Source organism: Nicotiana tomentosiformis, chromosome 12 (genome assembly GCF_000390325.3).
Source record: "Nicotiana tomentosiformis chromosome 12, ASM39032v3, whole genome shotgun sequence".
Taxonomy (NCBI): domain Eukaryota; kingdom Viridiplantae; phylum Streptophyta; class Magnoliopsida; order Solanales; family Solanaceae; genus Nicotiana; species Nicotiana tomentosiformis.
The window spans coordinates 126613965-126635230 of NC_090823.1; the positions used below are offsets into that span (position 1 = coordinate 126613965).

General features: G+C 40.1%; 1 protein-coding gene and 1 long non-coding RNA gene across 2 annotated transcripts in view; both read right to left on the minus strand.

Annotated features, from left to right (window-relative positions):
- Window positions 1-21266, minus strand: part of LOC138903627 (uncharacterized) — a 123834-nt gene that overhangs the window by 85138 nt on the left and 17430 nt on the right. The window lies entirely within an intron of this gene.
- On the minus strand, window positions 4130-5814 carry LOC117275904 (salutaridinol 7-O-acetyltransferase-like). Its single transcript, XM_070192042.1, has 2 exons — window positions 4921-5814; window positions 4130-4832 (listed from the first exon to the last, which is right to left on the minus strand). Exons 1-2 carry the CDS (start codon window positions 5812-5814, stop codon window positions 4728-4730), a joined length of 999 nt encoding a protein of 332 aa, XP_070048143.1. The 3' UTR covers window positions 4130-4727.

Here is a 21266-nt window from a genome sequence, read left to right on the forward strand (position 1 = left end):
TAATAATTAAGTTTAAAAGAAAATCCCACAAATAATGTAAATAAATACACTCCCAAAACCCGGTGTCACTAGTACATGAGCATCTATACATCACTAGTTTGGAAAACACGGTCTATAATAGTCTGAGACCAAATACAACAAACAAAAGATAGGGAAGGAGAGACAAGGTCTGCGAAACACAGAAGCTACCTTGGAATCTCCAAAAAATCAACTGTGCGAAGGAATCAACACTCACTGTATCCGGGCACACCTAGATCTGCACACGAAGTGCAGGAAGTAGTATGAGTACAACCAACTCAGTAAAAAACAATACTAAATAAATAACTAAAGATAATGACAAGCTTCACAATTAAGTCCAAATACAGTACTTTCCAACATAAAAAGGTAGGCATGCTTTCAAGTTCAACATTTAAAGCTCCACGGTAATTTCTAAATTGAATGCAGCAATAATGAAATCAATACATCCTCTCAGATCAACAGTCAATCAGTGCTCCCATTCACTCCAACCTCACAATCACTCTTTCCTCTCAATCACTCAGCACTCGGCACTCGCACTCAGTAGGTACCTACGCTCACTAGGGGTGTGTATAGACTCCGAAAAGGCTCCTTCAACCCAAGCGCTATATCAAGCCAATCATGGCATAAATCAATAAAATATGTTGCGGCGTGCAGCCCAATCCCATAAATATCCTCACAATTAAGCCCTCGGCCTCACTCAGTCATCAACCTCTCCAGTCTCTCGGGCTCTCGAAAATCATGATAAGCTGCCCAAACAGCAATGATATGATGCATCAATTATGAATAATATAGAGTATGATGTAATATGCAAGTAAAACCGTGATTGAGTACAGAACATTAATTTTGACAGATAATTCAACATGTACACGACCTTTGTGGGTCCCAACAGTGTCAACACATGGTTTGATCATGATTTATAGTTCAATTTCTCTAATACGTGGAAAAATGTACGGATATCAACAGATTATTCAACTACACAGTTCCATGGAATTGACCAAGTCACAATTCCTACGGTGCACGCCCACACGCCTATCACCTAGCATGTGCGTCACCTCAAAACCAATCACATAACACATAATTCGGGGTTTTATACTCTCATGACCAAATTTAGGACTGTTACTTACCTCAAACCGTCTAATTCTTTATTCTGCAATGCCTTTGCCTCGCGAATTGGCCTCTAAATGCCTCAAATCTAGCCACAAATGATTCAGTTTGGTCAAAATAAATTATAGGAATCAATTCCATATGAAAATACTAATTTTCCAACAAAATCCGAAATTGCACTCAAAAATCGCACATCTCGGAACCCGAAAAAAATTACAAACTATGAACGCCCATCCCACCACGAGTCCAACCATACAAATTTCACCAAATCTCGACATCAACTCGACCTTTAAATCTTCAATTAAAGTCTTTGAATATTTCTACCATTTTCATCCCAATCTTTACTCATTTGAACCGAACAATCTTTCCACAAACATTATTGGTACGTGCATGTATATATAATACTCTCACACTCAAGAATCGCACTCCCAATGATCCATCTTTACCCAAACTCAAAATTGAAGACTATGGTTAGAAATTCTTACCTCTTTGAAGCCCTAGCAAGATCCTTGTGAAATTTTCAAACCTTGAACAAGAATTGATGGACAAATGACTAGGTCTTCACTTTCTCTCTCTAAGATGCTCTTACCTCTCTCTAAAATATCAAATGAAACCCTTCAAAATGACCTCTAATAGTGTTTTATAAGAACGGGGTTGGGTTTATAAAACAAGAGAAATGAAGCTCTGAAACACACTCTGCAGTCGCATATGCGACCGTATAATGCTCATGCGGTCCGTGAAATGGTCGCGAAATGGCTCCTCAGAACTGGGTATTTTCTTCCCGGGTGTGCGGTCACTATGCGTCCCGCAGACCTATTCTGCGGTCACATAATGCACCGCAAAATAGTTCTGCGGTCGCATAATCGACCGCAAATTTGCACTTACACATGTCGAGCTTCTGTCCATTATGTGGCCCGCAGAGTTATTCTGCAGCCACAAAGTGGACCGCAGAAACGCATCTTTCTGCCAAAAAATTTCCTTTAACTCCCTCGCGCATTGTTCATCCCAAGAGGTCTGAGCCGCATAAAATTCTCAAACACGTAAGCCTAATTCGGCACCACGAAATCTTAATTTCCTTAGCAAAACTTTTTCGAGGTCGTTATACATCAGTCAACATTCGGTGAACCTTTTCAACTTAAATGCTAAACCTTGGAACTAAGTGTTCCAAATCATTCCAAAATCTCAACGGATCCGAACCAATTACCCCTGGTAAGTTAAATAACAACCGTAAAGCATAATTTGAGCAGTAAATAGGGAGACGCGGTTGTAATACTCGAAACGACCGGCCGGGTCGTTACACCATATAGCTTATTTGTCTACCAATGCTAATACTATCCACAGTCACCCCTTTTGAGCCTGTAGACCTGTTCTTTGGCAACCACATTACAAGCCGAATCCCCTTTGTTGTTAATCAAATTTTTTTAAACCTTTACCTCCGAAAGCACTTAAGTAGCTAGAAGAGTAAAGAAACAGAATGGGTAGCTTTTGGGTGAAACCATAAAAAGGCCGAAAAGGTGCACTTTTGTTAAATAATAACTCCTCCATATCTCTAGAATAAACTCACTTATTTGTTAAATTCTTATTTGGTTTAAAAATTGTAACATTATGTTATTGAAAATAAATTGATCGTGCATATTTTATGTATTGATATATTTGGCACGGGAGTTGTCCGTGCGGTTGTGATAGAGATATGGGCACGAGGTGCCGTGAGAATATGAAAGCGAGGCTGAGACCCGTATTTCTGAATATGATATAAGATATTTAATTGAAAGGATTTTCTTCCAAAGAGTTTTATTCGAAAAACTAGTAGATGAAAGGTGTATATTTTGAAGGACTTGATTAATTGGTTGTGATTGTGTTCATTGTTCGTTTGGGCAATACTTATGGTGTTCTTGCTGCCTCGCTGTTTACATCACTAGTTGATTATTGTTGCTATCATTGCTATTGTTTTCTATTATTTTTGTATATTATATTGCATAATTATTAGACTAGTGAGTGTCTATACCTCGTCACTACTCCACCGAGGTTAGTCTTGATTATCGACTGCGGTGTACTAATACTACACTTCTGTATATTTTTGTGCAGAGCCAGATAAATTTTGAGTCAGTTGACCGTTAGCTAGCTGTACGGATCTTGCTGTGGAGACTCAAGATAAACCTGTTGGTGCGTTAGCATGCTTCAGAGTCACCTTCTGATATTGTACTTGCACTGTTTTATCTCTACTTCAAAATAACTGTATTTGTAGGCTTTCTAATAACTCAGTAGAGCTTATGACTTGTACTACCAGTTTTGGGATTGTAAGTATTGTATAGAGATTTCTACATCGCATTTGTCAGTCGTTAATTAATATTGTTATTATTAAAGTAAATGTTAGGCTTACCGTGTCCCTAAGACTAGGTGCCATCACGACATCCTACGGAGGGAGATTTGGGTCGTGACAGTTTCGTAGCGCAAGAATGGGGAGGAAATAATGAAGTTGACATGTTCACAAGTTCAAGTTTATGTAGGTTTTCTATACAAGAAGCTGATTTTGTTGGGGAAAACCATGTTTAATGCATTTTGGTTCAAGGCATAATCAGTAATTTGGTTGTATGATGCAGAATGTGGCAATGGGAATTGTGTGCAGGTGGATTTGAAGGAAAATAACATGCACTTATTTGAATGTGGCAGCGATATCAAGGCTTTCTTTAAGTTTTAGGTTCTTATAAGAGTTTGGGGCATTGAATTTTGAATATCAATTCCTAAAAACAAAAAATAAAAATATAATTGGGGCTTTTTTGATTGAAACCTTTTGTACTATCTATTTATTTTGTGTGCAAAGAACAAAAGTACAATAGCTTGTTCTTAGTAGACTAAGGGGTTTTAGGTCCAAAGTTGTATACTACTGCTATGGTCTCTTTGTATGCTGGTGAGGAGATCTTAATCTTTGTACGTGATATAAGATTTGAATTTTGGAATAAGAATTGGAATACTCGTAACCTCCTAACAACTTATTTTAATTTTATAAACTTCTTTTTTCATCTCAATACCTCTTTGGCCGAACAATAATAAAAAGATTTCACAAGATAATAGTTTTCAATAGACCCTAGCTAAAGAAAAGTATTTTCAAAAACGGTTTAAAAAAGAAAAAAAACACGAGTAAAAGGTTGTGGTGAAAATACTGTAGAAAGAAAAGAAAAAGTAGTAAATATACCCAAATAAAAAAAACAACTAATAATAAATTTGAAGAACAAAACAGTAATAGGATAATAATAATGATACTGACAAGCACAGGGTTGAGCAAATAAGGTGCTCTAAACTCTAACCAAGTTTTCCCACGGAAAGATAAATCGCTCCACTGCCTACTAACCCTCAACCATAACCCACAAAATAATTGACGAAAATAATATTTTTTTTATTATGAACCAAATTCACGTCCTCCTGGATCAACAAATCACCTATAGAAGCTTTAACAAAAACCTAAATCTTGGTAAAAGCAAGGAAATCTTGGTCACGTTCAATGAAGTCCATGTAATTTTCCTTCAAATCCATTTGCACAGCAATACTAGTGCCACATTGTGTAGAATACAACCAAAACACTTGATTATGTCTTGATCCAAAATACATTAAACTTGGATTCCCCCATCCAAAATCAGCTTCTTGCATATGAAATCTGCACAAACTCGAGCACGTAAATTCCTCAAAATCATCGTTAGCTCCCCATTCTCGTCCTCCATAACTTTCGTTATATAAATTAGCCACCATGTCAACAACATCATCAGCTGAAGTTACGTCACAATAATTAATAATTTTCTGCACTTTCTCTCTAATCAATATTATAAAGTCTTGCAACTCCATATCAGTCACTTTTGGTTCAAATGTTATTGGAATTTCAATTATGAAATTCCCAAAAAGGTTATATGCTTCAGGATATTTAAGCTTACCGCGTAAATTCAATGGAAATGACATTAATGATGGCTTCCATTTCCCTGATATTGCCTGTGAAGCGTGAAGCAGAGCCCTCCATAAAATTGCTGTGATCATCTCAACTCGTGAAGGTTTAAAACATAAAACACCTGAATTGTTACAATTTGTTAATTTGTCTCTGAGTTTTAATAAAGAGACTTCATCTATAACAAACTTTTTGGCCACCAATCTAGTGTCTAGACGTTTTCCAGGGAAAATAGCAGAAGGTTTAAACATCTTGGATATATCTCTTGGTCCAAAAATGTTAACCAAATTAAAGCTCATGAAATTGATGTTTTCAGCTGGAATTCCCAATTTACACACTTTTGACCACTCGTAAATGAACGTAAAACTCGTCCATCCATCGATAGCAGGGTGTGCAGTGCTCATAGATAACGCGAATCCACCACATTGAAAAATTGTAATTTGCACAACCATAAGTGGTATGGTAAACAAATTAGTTGCGTCCACATTCTTAATTCTTTGTGGCCAAAAATGCAATGGAAGGTCGAAATTAGTACGTGTTTGTTGGAGAAAATCATCCATTTGACAATTGACGTTAGCTTTTATGAATGTTATACCTTGATCTTGACAATTGATTGAACGTTTACTTTCAGAAAATCTACCAGCATCTGGATAAACGTGAGTCAAAATCCTAGAAAGTGACTCTTCGAGTTGTTGTACCATATGATTATGGGTGTAGGAAGAGTTGATGGGGTTATGTGGATAAAAAAGAACAAGAGGCATATGCGTTTTCTCAGCTATTTGGTCAAAGAAAGATAAAAATATTTCAACTTGTATTTGGTCACTCAAATTAACACAAAGGCTACCCATTTTTGATGTGGTAAAAATATTATGGAATTAAGAAAAAGAGATAGAACTGTAGAAAAGTTGAAGACAATTTTTATTTCAGAAGTTTCAGGTCCTATTTATATTCGGAAAATTCTGAAAAATCTTCAAAAGATGGGAAATTTCCATAACATTACCAAACATGGAACTGCTAATGCACTATTGCAGAAGTTTATTTATATCATTTGCAATTTTTACTTAGTTAAAAGGCTTATTTTGAACTACTTTCCTTACCAAACATGGAACTGCTACTTTTTGTTGTGATAAAACATGTTTATAGGTCACCCTATCAATATAATATTAAACACGTTGGTAGGTGGGGGAGCTAAAGTAAGGCAAGGGCATTCAATTGAATTTACTTCAGTGAAAAATTGAAATATTGTGCAAAGAGAGTAAAAATGAGTACTGACCTCTCTATAACAACATCTTTATATAACAGTCATTCATTATATAAGCCAAGTTTTTCTCAGAACCGATTTTTTAAGTTGTATATTATCGCTCTATAATAGCAACGATCATATTTATAGCAGAACATTTTTTGTAAAATTACACCTCTATAATAGCCATATAGAATCATTAAGATTACAAATAATAGTTTTATAAATATGCACACAACCATTTCCATTAAATAAAGTTTCTATATTGCATAAGATTAAAGGTTTGAAGATTTGCACATATTATCTTTTCCATGGGACAAATTCCAAAATATATTTAGATACAAAATTTAACTGTTAATCTCTTAGATTGTCTTCAAAGAAAAGTTATTGGATACCTTTTTGCTGAAATTTTGGATACGAATCTTCGCCAATTCAAGTGTTATATCACTAGTAAGAGAATAAATCTACAAAACAAGCTACAATTACAAAGTTCGCCCATCAATCTTGAAAGAATTTTTTTTGTAGCTTTAAAATGTTTGCCTTTGAGTTTAAATCTTTATACATTTAGTTATGAATTTATTAATAATATATTAGCTTTCTTCAAATAATTAACTAGTGAAATATGCATATCTTTTGATATTTTAAATTTGAATAATTTTCTTATCTTTTGTATATAACAATAAAAAAGGAAAATAATTAATTTTTGGATAAATTTTATCTATAATAGCCAAAAATATTTAAACGTCAAATGTTGTTATAGGTGTATAATAGTCATTCACTATAAAAGCTAAAACATATCGGAACAAACAAGATTGTTATAGAGAGGGTTGACTGTATAAAGTTTTCCTTTTTACACAATCAGGTTTCTCAAAGGATTTCTACAAATGAGCCTCTTTTTGTTTTAAAAAAAAAAGGGGGATTTGTAATAAATAATTAAGACAAGTTACATGCTATAACAAACAACAGTAAAATTCCTTATACCAATGATTTATATAATTTAAACTCTATATATAAACAGTTAAATTTTCTTGACATAAGAAATTTTTTAATTAATTAGGTAAGGGTGTTAACAATTGCTTCAAATCACGAGTTCAAATCACAAATATAACATGAATTATTTTTAAATCCCCTTCCGTAAATTCGTGGCTCTGCTAGGGTTGGCAGAACCCATAACTTTCCCTATAAAGGGGAAGGCGCGAGATGTTGATGACATATTATTCAAGTACCTCTAACTTCTTCAGTTCTTTAATTTGATTTCCCTTTTTCCATTATCGCCATATTTATATACCATGATTTTCCAAAAGGAAACCATGGAAGTTAAAATCTTGACAACAAAGTTGATAAAACCATCTTGAGCAACTCCAAATTACCTTCAAAATTACAAACTATCATTCTTTGATCAAATAGATGATGCAGCACATTTACCTCTTGTTCTTTTCTATCCTCCTTGCAACAACAACACCAACAATAATAGTACAGCTGAAGATCAGCTCGAGCAATCTTTATCTAGAATTTTAGCCCATGTTTACCCAGTTGCTGATAGATTTACTAAGGATAACTCCTCGATTCACTGCGCCGATCAAGGGGTTAAATTTATTAACGCCAAGGTAAATTGTAAGCTCAATGGCTTTCTTGAAAAAGCACAAAAAGATGTCAATCATGTCTTATCTTGTTGGCCTCAAGATACTTGGGATGTTGATGAAAGTAATTTGTTCATAACACCAATTAACATTGTGCAAGTCACAAAATTCAATTGTGGTGGCATGGCTCTTTCTATGAGCCCTGCACATACCGCGATGGATGGTTTCACAACTTTCACATTTGTTCACGAGCGGTCAAACGTGTGCAAATTGGGGATTCCTATAGAGAAAATCAACTTTTTGAGCTTTAATATGGCTAAGATTTTCCCACCAAGAGATGTATCGTAAATTCTCTTGCCTCGTGTCCCCCAGGAAAATCGTATGGACTCTAAACTAGATGCCAAGAAGTTATACATCAACCAAGATTCTATTTCAAGGCTCACAAAAGAATTAACAAAATCAACGTATTCTAAAGCTTTATTCTTTAAGCCCTCAAGAGTTGAAATGATTATAGCACTTGATAAAGGATGACAAATGCATGTTTTGAGTGTGTTTATGTATTATTTCTTGTATGAGCTGTGGGAGTTCATACCGCTTTTGATGTGAAAATGTCACAACCCCAATTTTCCTCCATAGGATGTTGTGATGGCACCTAGTCTCTAGGACTAGGTAAGCCTATCAATTATGCGAAATGCAAAACTGAAACTCAAATCTCAACATATAAAATAAATCAAACCATGATTCAAATAGTTACAACTCCCAAAACTCGGTAGAAATAAGTCACACGATTCTAAGAATTTATTCTAAGTGTCTCTATACATCAGAATCTAATGAGAATAAGGAAAACAACATAATAAGGATAGAAGGAGACTCTGAGGTCTGCGGACGCTGACAGATATACCTTGAAGTCTCCGCGTACGGCTAGTTCACTAATGCCTGGTCTGATAGGAAGTACCTGGATCTGCACAAAAAGATGTGCAGAAGCGTAGTATGAGTACACCACAGCGGTACTCAGTAAGTGCCAAACCTAACCTCGGTAGAGTAGTGACGAGGTTAGGTCAGGCCCTAATGGAATAATAAAAGTTAGGGTGAAAAGTTTAACAATATAATAATAATAATGACAATGGGGATGAATCAATTAAGTAGTGTGTCGCAATTTAACTATACAGAATAAGGGCAAATAACACCTCGCAGAAGGAAAACAAAAATTTACAACTTTAAGAAAAACACCAAAAATAACCAAAGGCAGTGCAACCATAAAGAAATATCAACAAGGGCACTCTCGAGGTACCGCTTCGTAGTCCCAAATCATAAATAAATTCACAATATCTCATTTCCTTATATCACCGCGGGAGCCTTCACATTTAATTTTAAAGAATTTTTTTTTTCCCGAAATAGCATCCCGCATTTTAGCCATCCTTTTCACACCGCATGATTTCTAGTAGTTTCTTTACTAGCCATGCGTATCAAGCCATCCTTATCTCACCGCTTGTGTTTCAACACCCAGACCTTATACCACCGCATGGGTATCACTATCACAATTTGCACCTCAAGTACCCAAATATTTTCACTTGCTAAAATAAATCAACAACATTATTTTCATAATAAGGAGCTCAAAACTCAATCGCAATGAATACAAAAATCTCACAAAATATTCGGAAGTGAATAAATAAACAAAAATAATATTTCACAAATTTAACATCTTGCCTCAATACCAAATTTAACTCAAAAATTACCTGCGGGGCTCACATCTCGAAACTAGATAAAAGTTACAAAATATGAACGCCCATTCGACCACGAGTCCAACAATAAAAATTTTACTAAATTCCGACATCAACTCGTACCTCAAATCTTCAAATTTAACCAAGAGGGTTTCCAAAATTTTCAACTTAATTCACTAATTATATGTTAAAAACTACCATAGATTCGGGTACTTTAACCAGAATAGAGTTAAGAACACTTACCCCGATGTTTTTCTTGAAAATCTCCCGAAAATCGCCTCTCCCCGAGCTCCAAATCAGTAAGAATGGAAAATGGGACGAAGTCCCATTTTCCAGAACTTAAACATTCTGTCAAGACTTTTCTTCTTCGCGAACGCGACAGTTCCCTCGCGTTCGCGAAGCACAAAATTGTGCTGCCCAAAAATTGCCCTTCGCGAACGGGAGACTTTAGTCATGAACTCCATGCTTTACCAGGCGAACGTTCGCAAACGCGGTCTTCACTTCGCGAACGCGAAGGCAAAAATCCTGACTAGCCATTTTCCCTTTCGCGAACTCGATGCCCAATCGCGAATGCGTAGCCTCACCTCCTTGCTTTACGCGAACGCGAGCCCCATGTCGCGAACGCGATGAACAACTTCGCCTGCCTCCAGTTCCTCTTCGCGAACGCGAGACCCTTCTAGCGAACGCGAAGAAGGAAACCATGTGCAAACATATGAAAAATTCCAGTAGCATTCCAAGTCCAAAAATTAATCTGTTAACCCTCCGAAACTCACCCGTGGCCCCAGGTACCTTAACCAAATACACCAACAAGTCCTAAAACATCATACTAACTTAGTCGAAGCCTCAAATCACATCAAACAACGCTAAAATCACAAATCATACCTCAATTTAAGCCTAATGAAACTAAGAAATTCCAACTTCTACATTCAATACAGAAACCAATCAAATCAAGTCCGATTGACTTCAAATTTTGCACACAAGTCAAAAATGGCATAACGAACCTATTCAAATTTCCAGAATTGTATTCCGACCCCAATATCAAAAAGTCAACTCCCCGGTCAAACTTCCAAACTTAATTTCTATTTTAGCCATTTCAAGACTAATTTAACTATGGACTTCCAAATAATTTTCCGGGCATGCTCCTAAGTCCAAAATAACCATACGGAGCTATTGGAATCATCAAAACTCTATTCAGGGGTCGTTTATACATAAGTCAACATCCGGTCAACCTTTTCAACTTAAGCTTTCGACCTTGAGACTAAGTGTCTCAATTCATTTCGAAATCTCTCCGGACCTGAACCGACTACGCCGGCAAGTCACATAATAATTATAAAGTACAAAATGAGCAGTAAATGGAGGGACAAGGCTACAACTCTCAAAATGACTGACTAGGTTATTTCATCCTCCCCCTCTTAAACAAATGTTTGTCCTCGAACGGGTTTAGAATTATACCTGGAGTGGTGAGAAGATGAGTATAACAACTGCACATATCATGCTCGGTCTCCCAAGTCGCCTCATCAACTGGATGACCCCTCCATTGTACTTTTACTGAAGCAATGCTTTTCGATCTCAACTTTATAACCTGTCTATCCAAAATGGTCACTAGATCCTTAACATAAGATAGATCCTTGTCCAACTGGACCGAGCTGAAGTCTAATACATGAGAAGGATCACCGTTATTCTTCCAGAGCATGAAAACATGGAACACTGGATGAACTTCAGTAAGACTGGGTGGTAGTGCAAGTCTGTAAGCCACCTCTCCAACTCTCTCAAGAATCTCAAAAGGTCCGATATACCTCGAGCTCAAATTGCCCTTCTTTACGAACATCATAACACCCTTCATAGGCGAAACCCGAAGCAAGACCCGCTAACCAACCATGAATGCAACATCACGAACCTTCCGATCCGCATAACTCTTCTGTCTAGATTGTGTTGTACGAAGTTGATCCTTAATCAATTTAACCTTTTCCAAAGCATCTTGAACCAAATCTTTACCCAACAGTCTAGCCTCACCTGGCTCAAACCAACCCACTGGAGACCGACACCACCTCCCATATAAAATCGCATACGGAGCCATCTGAATGCTCGACTGGTAGGTGTTGTTGTAAGCAAACTCCGCAAGTGGCAAGAACTAATCCCAAGGACCCCCAAAATCTATCACATACACATGAAGCATATCCTCCACTATTTGAATAGTGCGCTCGGACTGTCCGTTCTTCCGAGGGTGAAATGATGTACTCAACTCTACCCGAGTACCTAACTCACATTGTACGGCTCTCCAGAACTGTGATGTAAACTGTGTATCCCGGTCATAGATGATAGATACCGGTACGCCTTGAAGCCTGACAATCTCGCGAATATAATCCCGAGGCAGCTGCTCCGAAGAGTAAGTAGTAACCCCAGGATTTACATTGGGCACACATAGCCTTCCCTGCATCTGTAATACACCGTCATCTTCAATAGTGACTTCCTTGGAATCACCATGTTGAACCGTGTCCTTAAGGACTAGCAGATGTGGGTCATCATACTGACGGTCTCTGATACGATCATAAAGAGAAGACTGAGAAACCACACAAGCCAAAACTCGGCTCGTATAGGCTCGGAAACATCCACTCTAACAAACTGGTTGTCCAAGGCTGAACATCCAAGGCTAAAGGCCTTTCTACTACCGGTAGATATGCTAAGCTGCCCAAACTCTCCGCCTTACTACTCAAGGCATCGACCACTACATTGGCCTTCCTGGGGTGATAGAGAATGGTGGTATCATAATCCTTAAGCAACTTCAACCACCTCCGCTTCCGCAAGTTAAGATCCTGCTGTTTAAACAGATGCTGCAAACTCCGGTGATCGGTGTAGACCTCACAATAGACACCATACAAGTAGTGCCTCCAGATATTCAAGGCATGAACAATAGCTTCAAATAATTCTTCTCATGTACCTTTTATTGTCTGGACGCATAGGCAATCACCCTATCGTTTTGCATCAATATTGTGCCGAGATAAATACATGACACATCACAATACACAGTATAAGACCTTGAACCTGTAGGCAACACCAATACTGGGGTTGTAGTCAAAGATGTCTTGAGCTTTTGAAAGCTCTCCTCACATTCCTCGGTCCACCTGAACAGAGCACCCTTCTGGATCAATCTGGTCATAGGTGCAGCAATAGAAGAGAAACCCTCTACAAATCGGCGATAATACCCCGCTAAGCCAAGAAAACTTCGGATCTCCGTATCTGAGGATGGTCTGGACCAACTCTGCACTGCCTCAATCTTCTTCAGATCTACCTTAATCCCTTCACACGAAACTATATGACCCAAGAATGCCACTGAATCTAGCCAGAATTCACACTTCAAAAAATTTGCATATAACTTCTTTTATCTCAAAGTTTGAAGCACAGTCCTCTGGTTCTGCTTATGATACTCTTGGCTCCGAGAGTACACCAAAATGTCATCAGTAAAAACAATGATGAAAGAGTCAAGATAGGGCTGAAATACATTGTTCATCAAATGCATAAATGCTACTGGGGCGTTGGTCAGCCCAAAAGATATTACAAGGAATTCATAGTGACCATATCGAGTCCTGAAAGAAGTCTTCGAGATATCTGGATCCTGAATCTTCAACTGATGATAGCCCAAACACAAGTAAATCTTAGAGAACACCCTGGAACCCTAAAGCTGATCAAATAGGTCATCAATACGTGGCAATGGATACATTTTCTTCAATGTAACCTTGCTCAACTGGCGTTAATGAATACACATCCGCATAGAACCATCCTTCTTCTTCTGCACAAATAAGCCAGGAGCACCCTAAGACGATACATTGGGCTCAACAAATCCCTTATCAAGTAGTTCTTGTAACTACTCTTTTAATTCTTTCAATTATGCTGGGGCCATACGATATGGTGGAATAGAAATGGGCTGAGTGCCCGATAACAAATAAATGCCAAAGTCAATATCTCTATCGGGCGGCGTACCCGGAAGATCCGTTGAAAATATATCTGGAAAATCCCTTACTACCGGAACTGACTCCATGGTAGGAGTATCAACACTAATATCTCTCACACAGGCCAGATACGCATCATACCCCTTCTCAATAATTCGTTGAGCGTTAAGAAATGAAACAACCTTGCTAGGAACATAATCTAAGGTACCTCTCCACTCTAGTCGCGGTAGACCTGGCATAGCCAACGTCACCGTCTTGGCGTAACAATCGAGGATAGCGTGATAGGGCGACAACCAGCCCATGCACAAAATAATATCAAAATCTACCATACTAAGCAATAATAAATCATCTCTGGTCTTAAAACCACTGATAACAATCAAACACGATCGATAAACACAGTCAACAATAATAGAATCACCCACGGGTGTAGATACATAAACATAAGAACTCAAAGAATCACGGGATATGCCCATATACGGGGAAAAATAAGATGACATAAAAGAATAAGTGGAGCCTGGATCAAATAATATTGATACATCTTTATGACAGACCGGAACAATACCTGTTATAACAGAATCAGATGCAACTGCCTCCGTCCTAGCAGGAAGGGCATAATATCTGGCTTGGCCTCCCTCTCTAGGGCGACCTCTACCTGTCCGACCTCCACTTCTAGCTAGTTGTGCAGGTGGAGTAGAAACTGGTGCAGTAATCACGGCTTCTGAAGCCTGAGGGCCCTATGGAATGGGTGGGGCCTGAGAAATCTATGGAGGTGCACCCCTCTTAAATCTGGGGAAATCCCTCATTATATGATGAGTGTCACCACACTTAAAATAAGCCCTCGTAGGACGTGGTTACTAGGACTGGCTCGGACCTGATCGACTAGACTGACCGCTGAAAGCACCCTGTACAAGAGGTACAATAGACACTGGCGATGCATAATATAGAACCTGAGGTTTGGGAGTAGCCGGAATACCACTGGTAGCTAGAAGTGCTGAATGAATAGGACCACCCACATAGCCTCTACCATGACGGGCTACAGCTAGGGCACGAGAATTGTTATATGTGCCAGAATCTCGAGGTCTCTTAGCTTCCGTCTCTTCTCTCTTCTGGATTGGAGTACCCTTCAATATCCTAGCAACTAACACCACCTGCTGGTATGCGATGTCCATCTCTAGTTCTCGGGCCATACTGAATCTGATACTAGGATGGAGCCCCTCAATAAATCGACGAACCCGCTCTCGAACAGTAGCAACCAAGGCTGGTGCATGCCTAGCTAAATCACTGAATCAGACCGCATACTCTGACACGGTTATAGAACCCTGGCACAACTGCTCAAACTCCATGCACCATGCATCTCTGAGTCTCTGAGGAACAAACTCAGAACATATCTAAAAACTGAGTCCAAGTGAGTGAAGCTGCCTCAGCCGGACTATCCAACTCGTATGCTCGCCACCACTGGTAGGCCTCTCCTCTAAGCTGGAATGACATGAAATAAACTCCACTTGAATCTAAAATACCTATAGTACGGAGGATACAATGACATTCCTCAAGAAAGCCCTAAGCATCCTCTGAAGCCAAACCGCTGAAAATGGGAGGGTGGTACTTCTTGTTCCTCTCGAGCCTGTGCTACTCCCCTTCTGAAACTGCTTCCCTAACCTCGGGCCGAACTAGAACAGCTGGATATACTGGTATAACCTCTAGGGAATGGTCCACTTGGGCCCGTGGTTCTAGGGTACGGGTGGCGAGAGTCTGTGCTCCTCCCCCGGCCTAAGATGTGGCAGGAGCAAGTGGAATCAACCCTACCTGAGCTAGACTGCCAAACATGCTCAAAAACTAAGCAAGAGTCTCCTGAGGTGCATGGGTAGTAACAGGCATCTCAGGTGCCTGCTCTCCCACTATAGCTACTGATGGCTCATTTGCAATATCTCGTGCAGGTGTTCTGGCTGCACCACGTAGTTTTACTCGGCCTCTACCCTGGCTCAGGCCTCTTGCGGCTCCAACAGGGGGCGCTGGTGTATGATCATCAGATCCAGTTGTGCGTGTCCTCACCATCTGTGAGAGAATAAAAATACAATGGTTTAGAACTTCGAAGTCAACAAATGCGCATGATAAGGAATCAAAAAAGTGAACATTTTCCTAACAGTTCCATAGCTTCCCAAGATAAGTACAGATGTCTTTGTGCCAATCCGCGAGACTCTACTAAACCTGCTTATGACTCATAACACCTATGAACATAGAGCTTTGATACCAACTTGTCACGACCCCAATTTCCCTTCGTAGGATGTCGTGATGGCACTTAGTCTTCTAGACTAGGTAAGCCTATCAATTATGTGGAATACAAAACTGAAACTCAAATCTCAAAATATAAAATAAATCAAACCGCGATTCAGATAGTTACAACTCCCAAAACCCGGTAGAAATAAGTCACAAGCTTCTAAGAATTTATTCTAAGTGTCTCTATACATCATAGTCTAAAGAGAGTAAGGAAAACAACATAATAAGGATAGAATAGGACTCTGAGGTCTGCGGATGCTGGCAGATATACCTTGAAGTCTCCGTGTATGGCTAGTTCACTGATGCCTGGTCTGATACAAAGTACCTGGATCTGCACAAAAAGATGTGAAAAAGCTTAGTATGAGTACACCATAGCGGTACCCAGTAAGTGCCAAACCTAACCTCGGTAAAGTAGTGACGAGGTCAGGTCAGGACTTACTAGAATAATAAAAGATAGGGTGAAAAGTTTAACAATATAATAATAATAATGACAATGGGAATGAATCATGTAAGTAGAATGTCGCAATTTAACTATACAGAATAAGGGCAAATAACACATCGCTAAAGGAAAATAAAAATTTACAACTTTAAGGAAAACACCAAAAATAATCAAAGGCAATGCAACCATAAAGAAATATCAACAAGAGCACTCACGATGTACCGCCTCGTAGTCCCAAATCATAAATAAATTCACAATATCTCATTTCCTTATATCACCGCGGGAGCCTTCACATTTAATTTTAAAGAAAATATTTTTTTTCCCGGAATTACATCCCGCGTTTTAGCTACCCTTATCACACCGCGTGACTTCTTGTATTTCCCCTACTATAACGACCTGGCCGGTCGTTTTAAGAGTAATAGCCCCGATCCCCTATTTACTACTTTCCCCGTATCTATTTCAGCTTATGTGACTTGCCGGGAGGTTTTGTTTTGGTATTTCAGCTTATGTGACTTAGGATTTTGACTGTAGCCGAAACTATATGAAGATGGCACCAAAATGGAGTTCTGTCAGTTACGTTAGCTCCGTTGGGTGATTTTGGACTTAGGGTTGTGTCTGGATTATGTTTTGGAGATCTGTAGCTCATTTAGGCTTGAAATGGCAAAAGTTAAATTTTTGGAGATATTGATCGATAGTGAACTTTTTGATATTGGGTTCGGAATCTGATTATGGAAGGTAGAGTAGGTCCGTAATTTTGAATATGACTTGTGCGCAAAATTAGAGGTCAATCGGACGTGGTTTGATAGGTTTTGGCATCAGTTGTAGAAATTGAAAGTTTCAAGTTCATTAAGTTTGAATCGGAGGGTGATTCATGTTTTTAGCGTTGTTTGATGTGCTTTAAGGGCTCAACTAAGTTTGTATGGTGTTATAGGACTGGTTGGTATATTTGGTTGAGGTCTCGGGAGCCTCGGCTGTATTTCGGATGCTTAACGGATTGAATTTGGACTTACGCAAATAGCTGAAGTTTTTGGTTCCTGGTGTTTTCGCACTTGCAGTGGAGTGACCGCAGATGCGGACTCGCACATGCGAGAGGAGGATCGCAGATGCGGGCTAGAGGAGTTTGGCCTGGGGTCATAGGTGCGACATGAAGTCCGCAGGAGTGGAGTCGCTTCTGCGGAAGCTTGAACATAGAAACGGAGAGGACTGGGAGGTTTGGGATCACAGAAGCAGAAGGGTTTCCGCAGAAGCAAGATCGCAGGTGCGATCCCTGGTCCGTAGAAGTGGAAACCTTGGGCATAAGTGGAATCCGCACCTGCGATGCTTTTTCCGCAGGTGCGGCGTCACATGCGCGACTGGTGGTCCATAGATGCGAGAATGCCTGGGCAGAACCCTTTTAAGCGAGGCTTCGAGATTTTTGGCCATTTTGTTCATTTTGAGCTTGGGTTGGCGATTTCTTGAGAGCATTTTAGAGGGATTTCTTGAGGTAAGTCCCTTGTACTTATTTTTGATCAATAATCTTGCTTCCCCATTTATTTTCCCACCTAGTTAGTGTATATTTAAGGTGAAATTTGGGAGTTGGAGGCTAGGGATTTGAAGAGTTTGATTTTGGGTTTTGAGTGGCCATTTGAGGTCGGATTTCGATAAATTTGGTATGGTTGGACTCATGAGTGAATGGGCTTTCGGATTTTATAATTTTTTTCCCAATTCCAAGACGTGGGCTCGAGTCGAAATTTAAGGATGGATTTCGGAATTTTTGTTAAAGTCAAGATTTAATTAATTAGATTAGTCTATTATAGTTGTATTTATGATATTCAATTGTTTTTAGCTAGACTTGGGCTATTCAGAGCCAGAAATTTGTGGAAAGAGCATTGCTATCGATTGAGTGACCTTGGTTCCAGGTAAGTGGCTTGCCTAATCTTGTGTGGGGGAAATCCCCTTAGGACTTGGTACTATTGTGATATGTGAGCGCCGTGTACATGAGGTGACGAGTACGTACACGGGCTATTTGTTGAAAAACCTGATTTATTTTTCTAAGTAGTAACCTGTTTTTCCTTTAATTTGAGTTATACCGTTAAAATGAATATTAGTCTATTTTCATTCTTAATTGAGCAAATTCCAATGTGTGTAGTTATCCTGCTTAGTCTAATATCGCATGTCTATGTGCTTTAACTGCTTATTTGAACTCTGTGAAGCATGCCTAGTTGATTTCCTATTTTCCTTGTCCTTTATCAGTATTAACTGTAGAAATCTTGCTATTAACTGTTGTATTTATCGGTTTGAGCTGTGTGTTTAGTTTTGAGACTATGAGCCAGTTCCTCGGGAGTTTTCCCTGCATATTTACTTTTGAGACTACGAGGCGGTTCCTCGGGAGTTCTCCCTGCATATTTACTGTTGAGACTACAAGGCGATTTCTCGGGAGTTCTCCCTGCACATTTACTTTTGAGAATACAAGTCGGTACCTCGGGAGTTCTCCCTGTATATTTACTTTTGAGACTATGAGGTGGTTCCTCGGGAGTTCTCCCTGCACATTTACTTTTGAGACTACGAGAGGGTTCCTCGGAAGTTCTCCCTGCATATTTACTTTTGAGACTATGAGGCGGTTCCTCGGGAGTTCTCCCTGCATATTTACTTTTGAGACTACGAGGCGGTTCCTCGGGAGTTCTCCCTGCATATTTACTGTTGAGACTACGAGGCGGTTTCTCGGGAGTTCTCCCTGCACATTTACTTTTGAGAATACAAGTCGGTACCTCGGGAGTTCTCCCTGTATATTTACTTTTGAGACTATGAGGTTGTTCCTCGGGAGTTCTCCCTGCACATTTACTTTTGAGACTACGAGAGGGTTCCTCGGAAGTTCTCCCTGCATATTTACTTTTGAGACTATGAGGCGGTTCCTCGGGAGTTCTCCCTGCATATTTACTTTTGAGACTACAAGGTTGTACCTCGTGAGTTCTCCCTGTATATTTACTTTTGTTACTATGAGACGGTATCTCGAGAGCTCCCCTGTTGTTATATCATTTTGCGGTGTCATTATTGCTTTGTGAATACTTGCTGTTGTCTTCTCCGTTTTACTTTATTTTTTTTATAGCATCTGTCTTATTATTATATCCCCGTAGGGCCCAGACCTGACCTTGTCACTACTCCACCGAGGTTAGGCTTGGCACTTACAGGGTACGGTTGTGGTGTACTCATGCTACTCTTCTGCACATGTTTTGTGTGCAGATCCAGGTACTTCTTATCAGCCCCGCTACGAGCTGAGAGTGCTTGCTGCTGTACGGAGACTTCAAGGTATATCTGTCGCGTCCGCAGACCTCGGAGTCCCCCTCTATTTCCTCATATGTCATTTACCTTCCTTACTTCTTTTATTAGACTCTGGTGTATAGAGATACTAGTTTTCTCTTGTAGCTAGTGACTTATGATGTTCCGGGTTTTGGGAATACTGTGTATTATTGGAGTGTTGGTTATTGTAAATGCCGAGCGACATTGTTATCAGTTATTTAGTTATCTGTTACAGTTAGTTGTTAAGTTTTGTTTCCATTTTTGTTATTTTCGCATCTTTGTTACGCTTACCTAGTCGTAGAGACTAGGTGCCATCACGACATCTTACGGAGGGAGAATTCTGTCGTGACATGTTGGTATTAGAGCAATAGGTTCATAGGTGTCGTGAGTCACAAGCAAGTTTAGTAAAGTCTCGTGGATCGGTATAGAGACATCTGTATTTATCTTCGGGAGGCTAAGGAACTGTTAGGAAAGATTACACTTCTTTGATTCCTTGTCGTGCGAAATTGTTGACTTCGAAATTTTTAAACTTCTATATTCTATTCTCTCACAAGCGGATCTGATGACCAGGCACCCACACTCCCTACTAGAGCCGCGAGTGGCAGGGGCCGGGGTAGAGGCCGAGGACGTCCACGCGGTGCAGCTAGAGCACCCGCACGAGCTGCTACAGAGGAGCCCCCAGTAGCTCCAGCTGGAGGGCAGACACCTGAGATACCTGTTGCTGCACCAGCCTTCAGGAGACTCTAGCCTAGTTTCTGAGCATGTTCAGCACCTTAGCTCAGGCCGGATTGATTCCACTTGCTCGTGCCACATATCAGGCTGGGGGAGGAGCACAAACTCCCGTCGCTGATACTCCAGAGCAGCGGGTTCAGGACGACCTGGTTCTAGAGATTTTACCGATAAAGCCGGTAGCTCCAGTTTAGCCCGAGGTTAGGGCAATAGTTTCTGAGGCGGAGCAACTCACACTTGGGAGGTACAAATGTACTACCCACCTACCTTCAGCAGATTGGTTACAGATGATGCTCAAGGTTTTTTGGAGGAGTGTCATCATATTCTCCATACTATGGGCATAGCAGAGATGAGTGAGGTTTCTTTTACCACCTTCCACCTTAGAGGAGCAGCCTATCAGTAGTGGCGTGCTTATGAGTTGAGTAGTCCGGATGAGGCAGCTTCACTTGCATGGACCCAATTCTCGGACATGTTTTTGAGAAGGTATGTCCCTCAGAACCTCAGGGACTCATGGTGCACGGAGTTTGAGCAGCTGCGCTAGAGTACTATGACTGTGCCAGAATATGCAGTCTGCTTCAGTGATTTGGCCCGACATGCACCATCCTTGGTTGCCACAGTTCGAGAGAGGGTTCGTCGGTTTATTGAGGGACTCTACCGCAGTATCCGAATCAATATGGACAAGGAGCTAGAGATGGATATTTCTTATCAGCAGGTTGTAAGTATCACCAAGAAATTGGAGGGCATGCTTGCCCGGGATAGAGAGGAGAGAGAGGCCAAGAGGTCTCGAGAGACTGGTTCTTCTTCTTGTGTTCGTGCCCCAGCAGCTCGCCATGGTAGGGGTTATGTAAGTCGCCCCGTTCATTCCGCACTTGTAGCCGCCAGCGGTATTCCGGTCCCTTCTAGGCCCCATGAGCCTTATTATGCATTGCCAGTATCTAGTGCACCTCCTGCATGGGGTGCTTTTAGTGGCCAGTCCAGCAGACCTGGCCCGAGCCAGTCACGCCCTC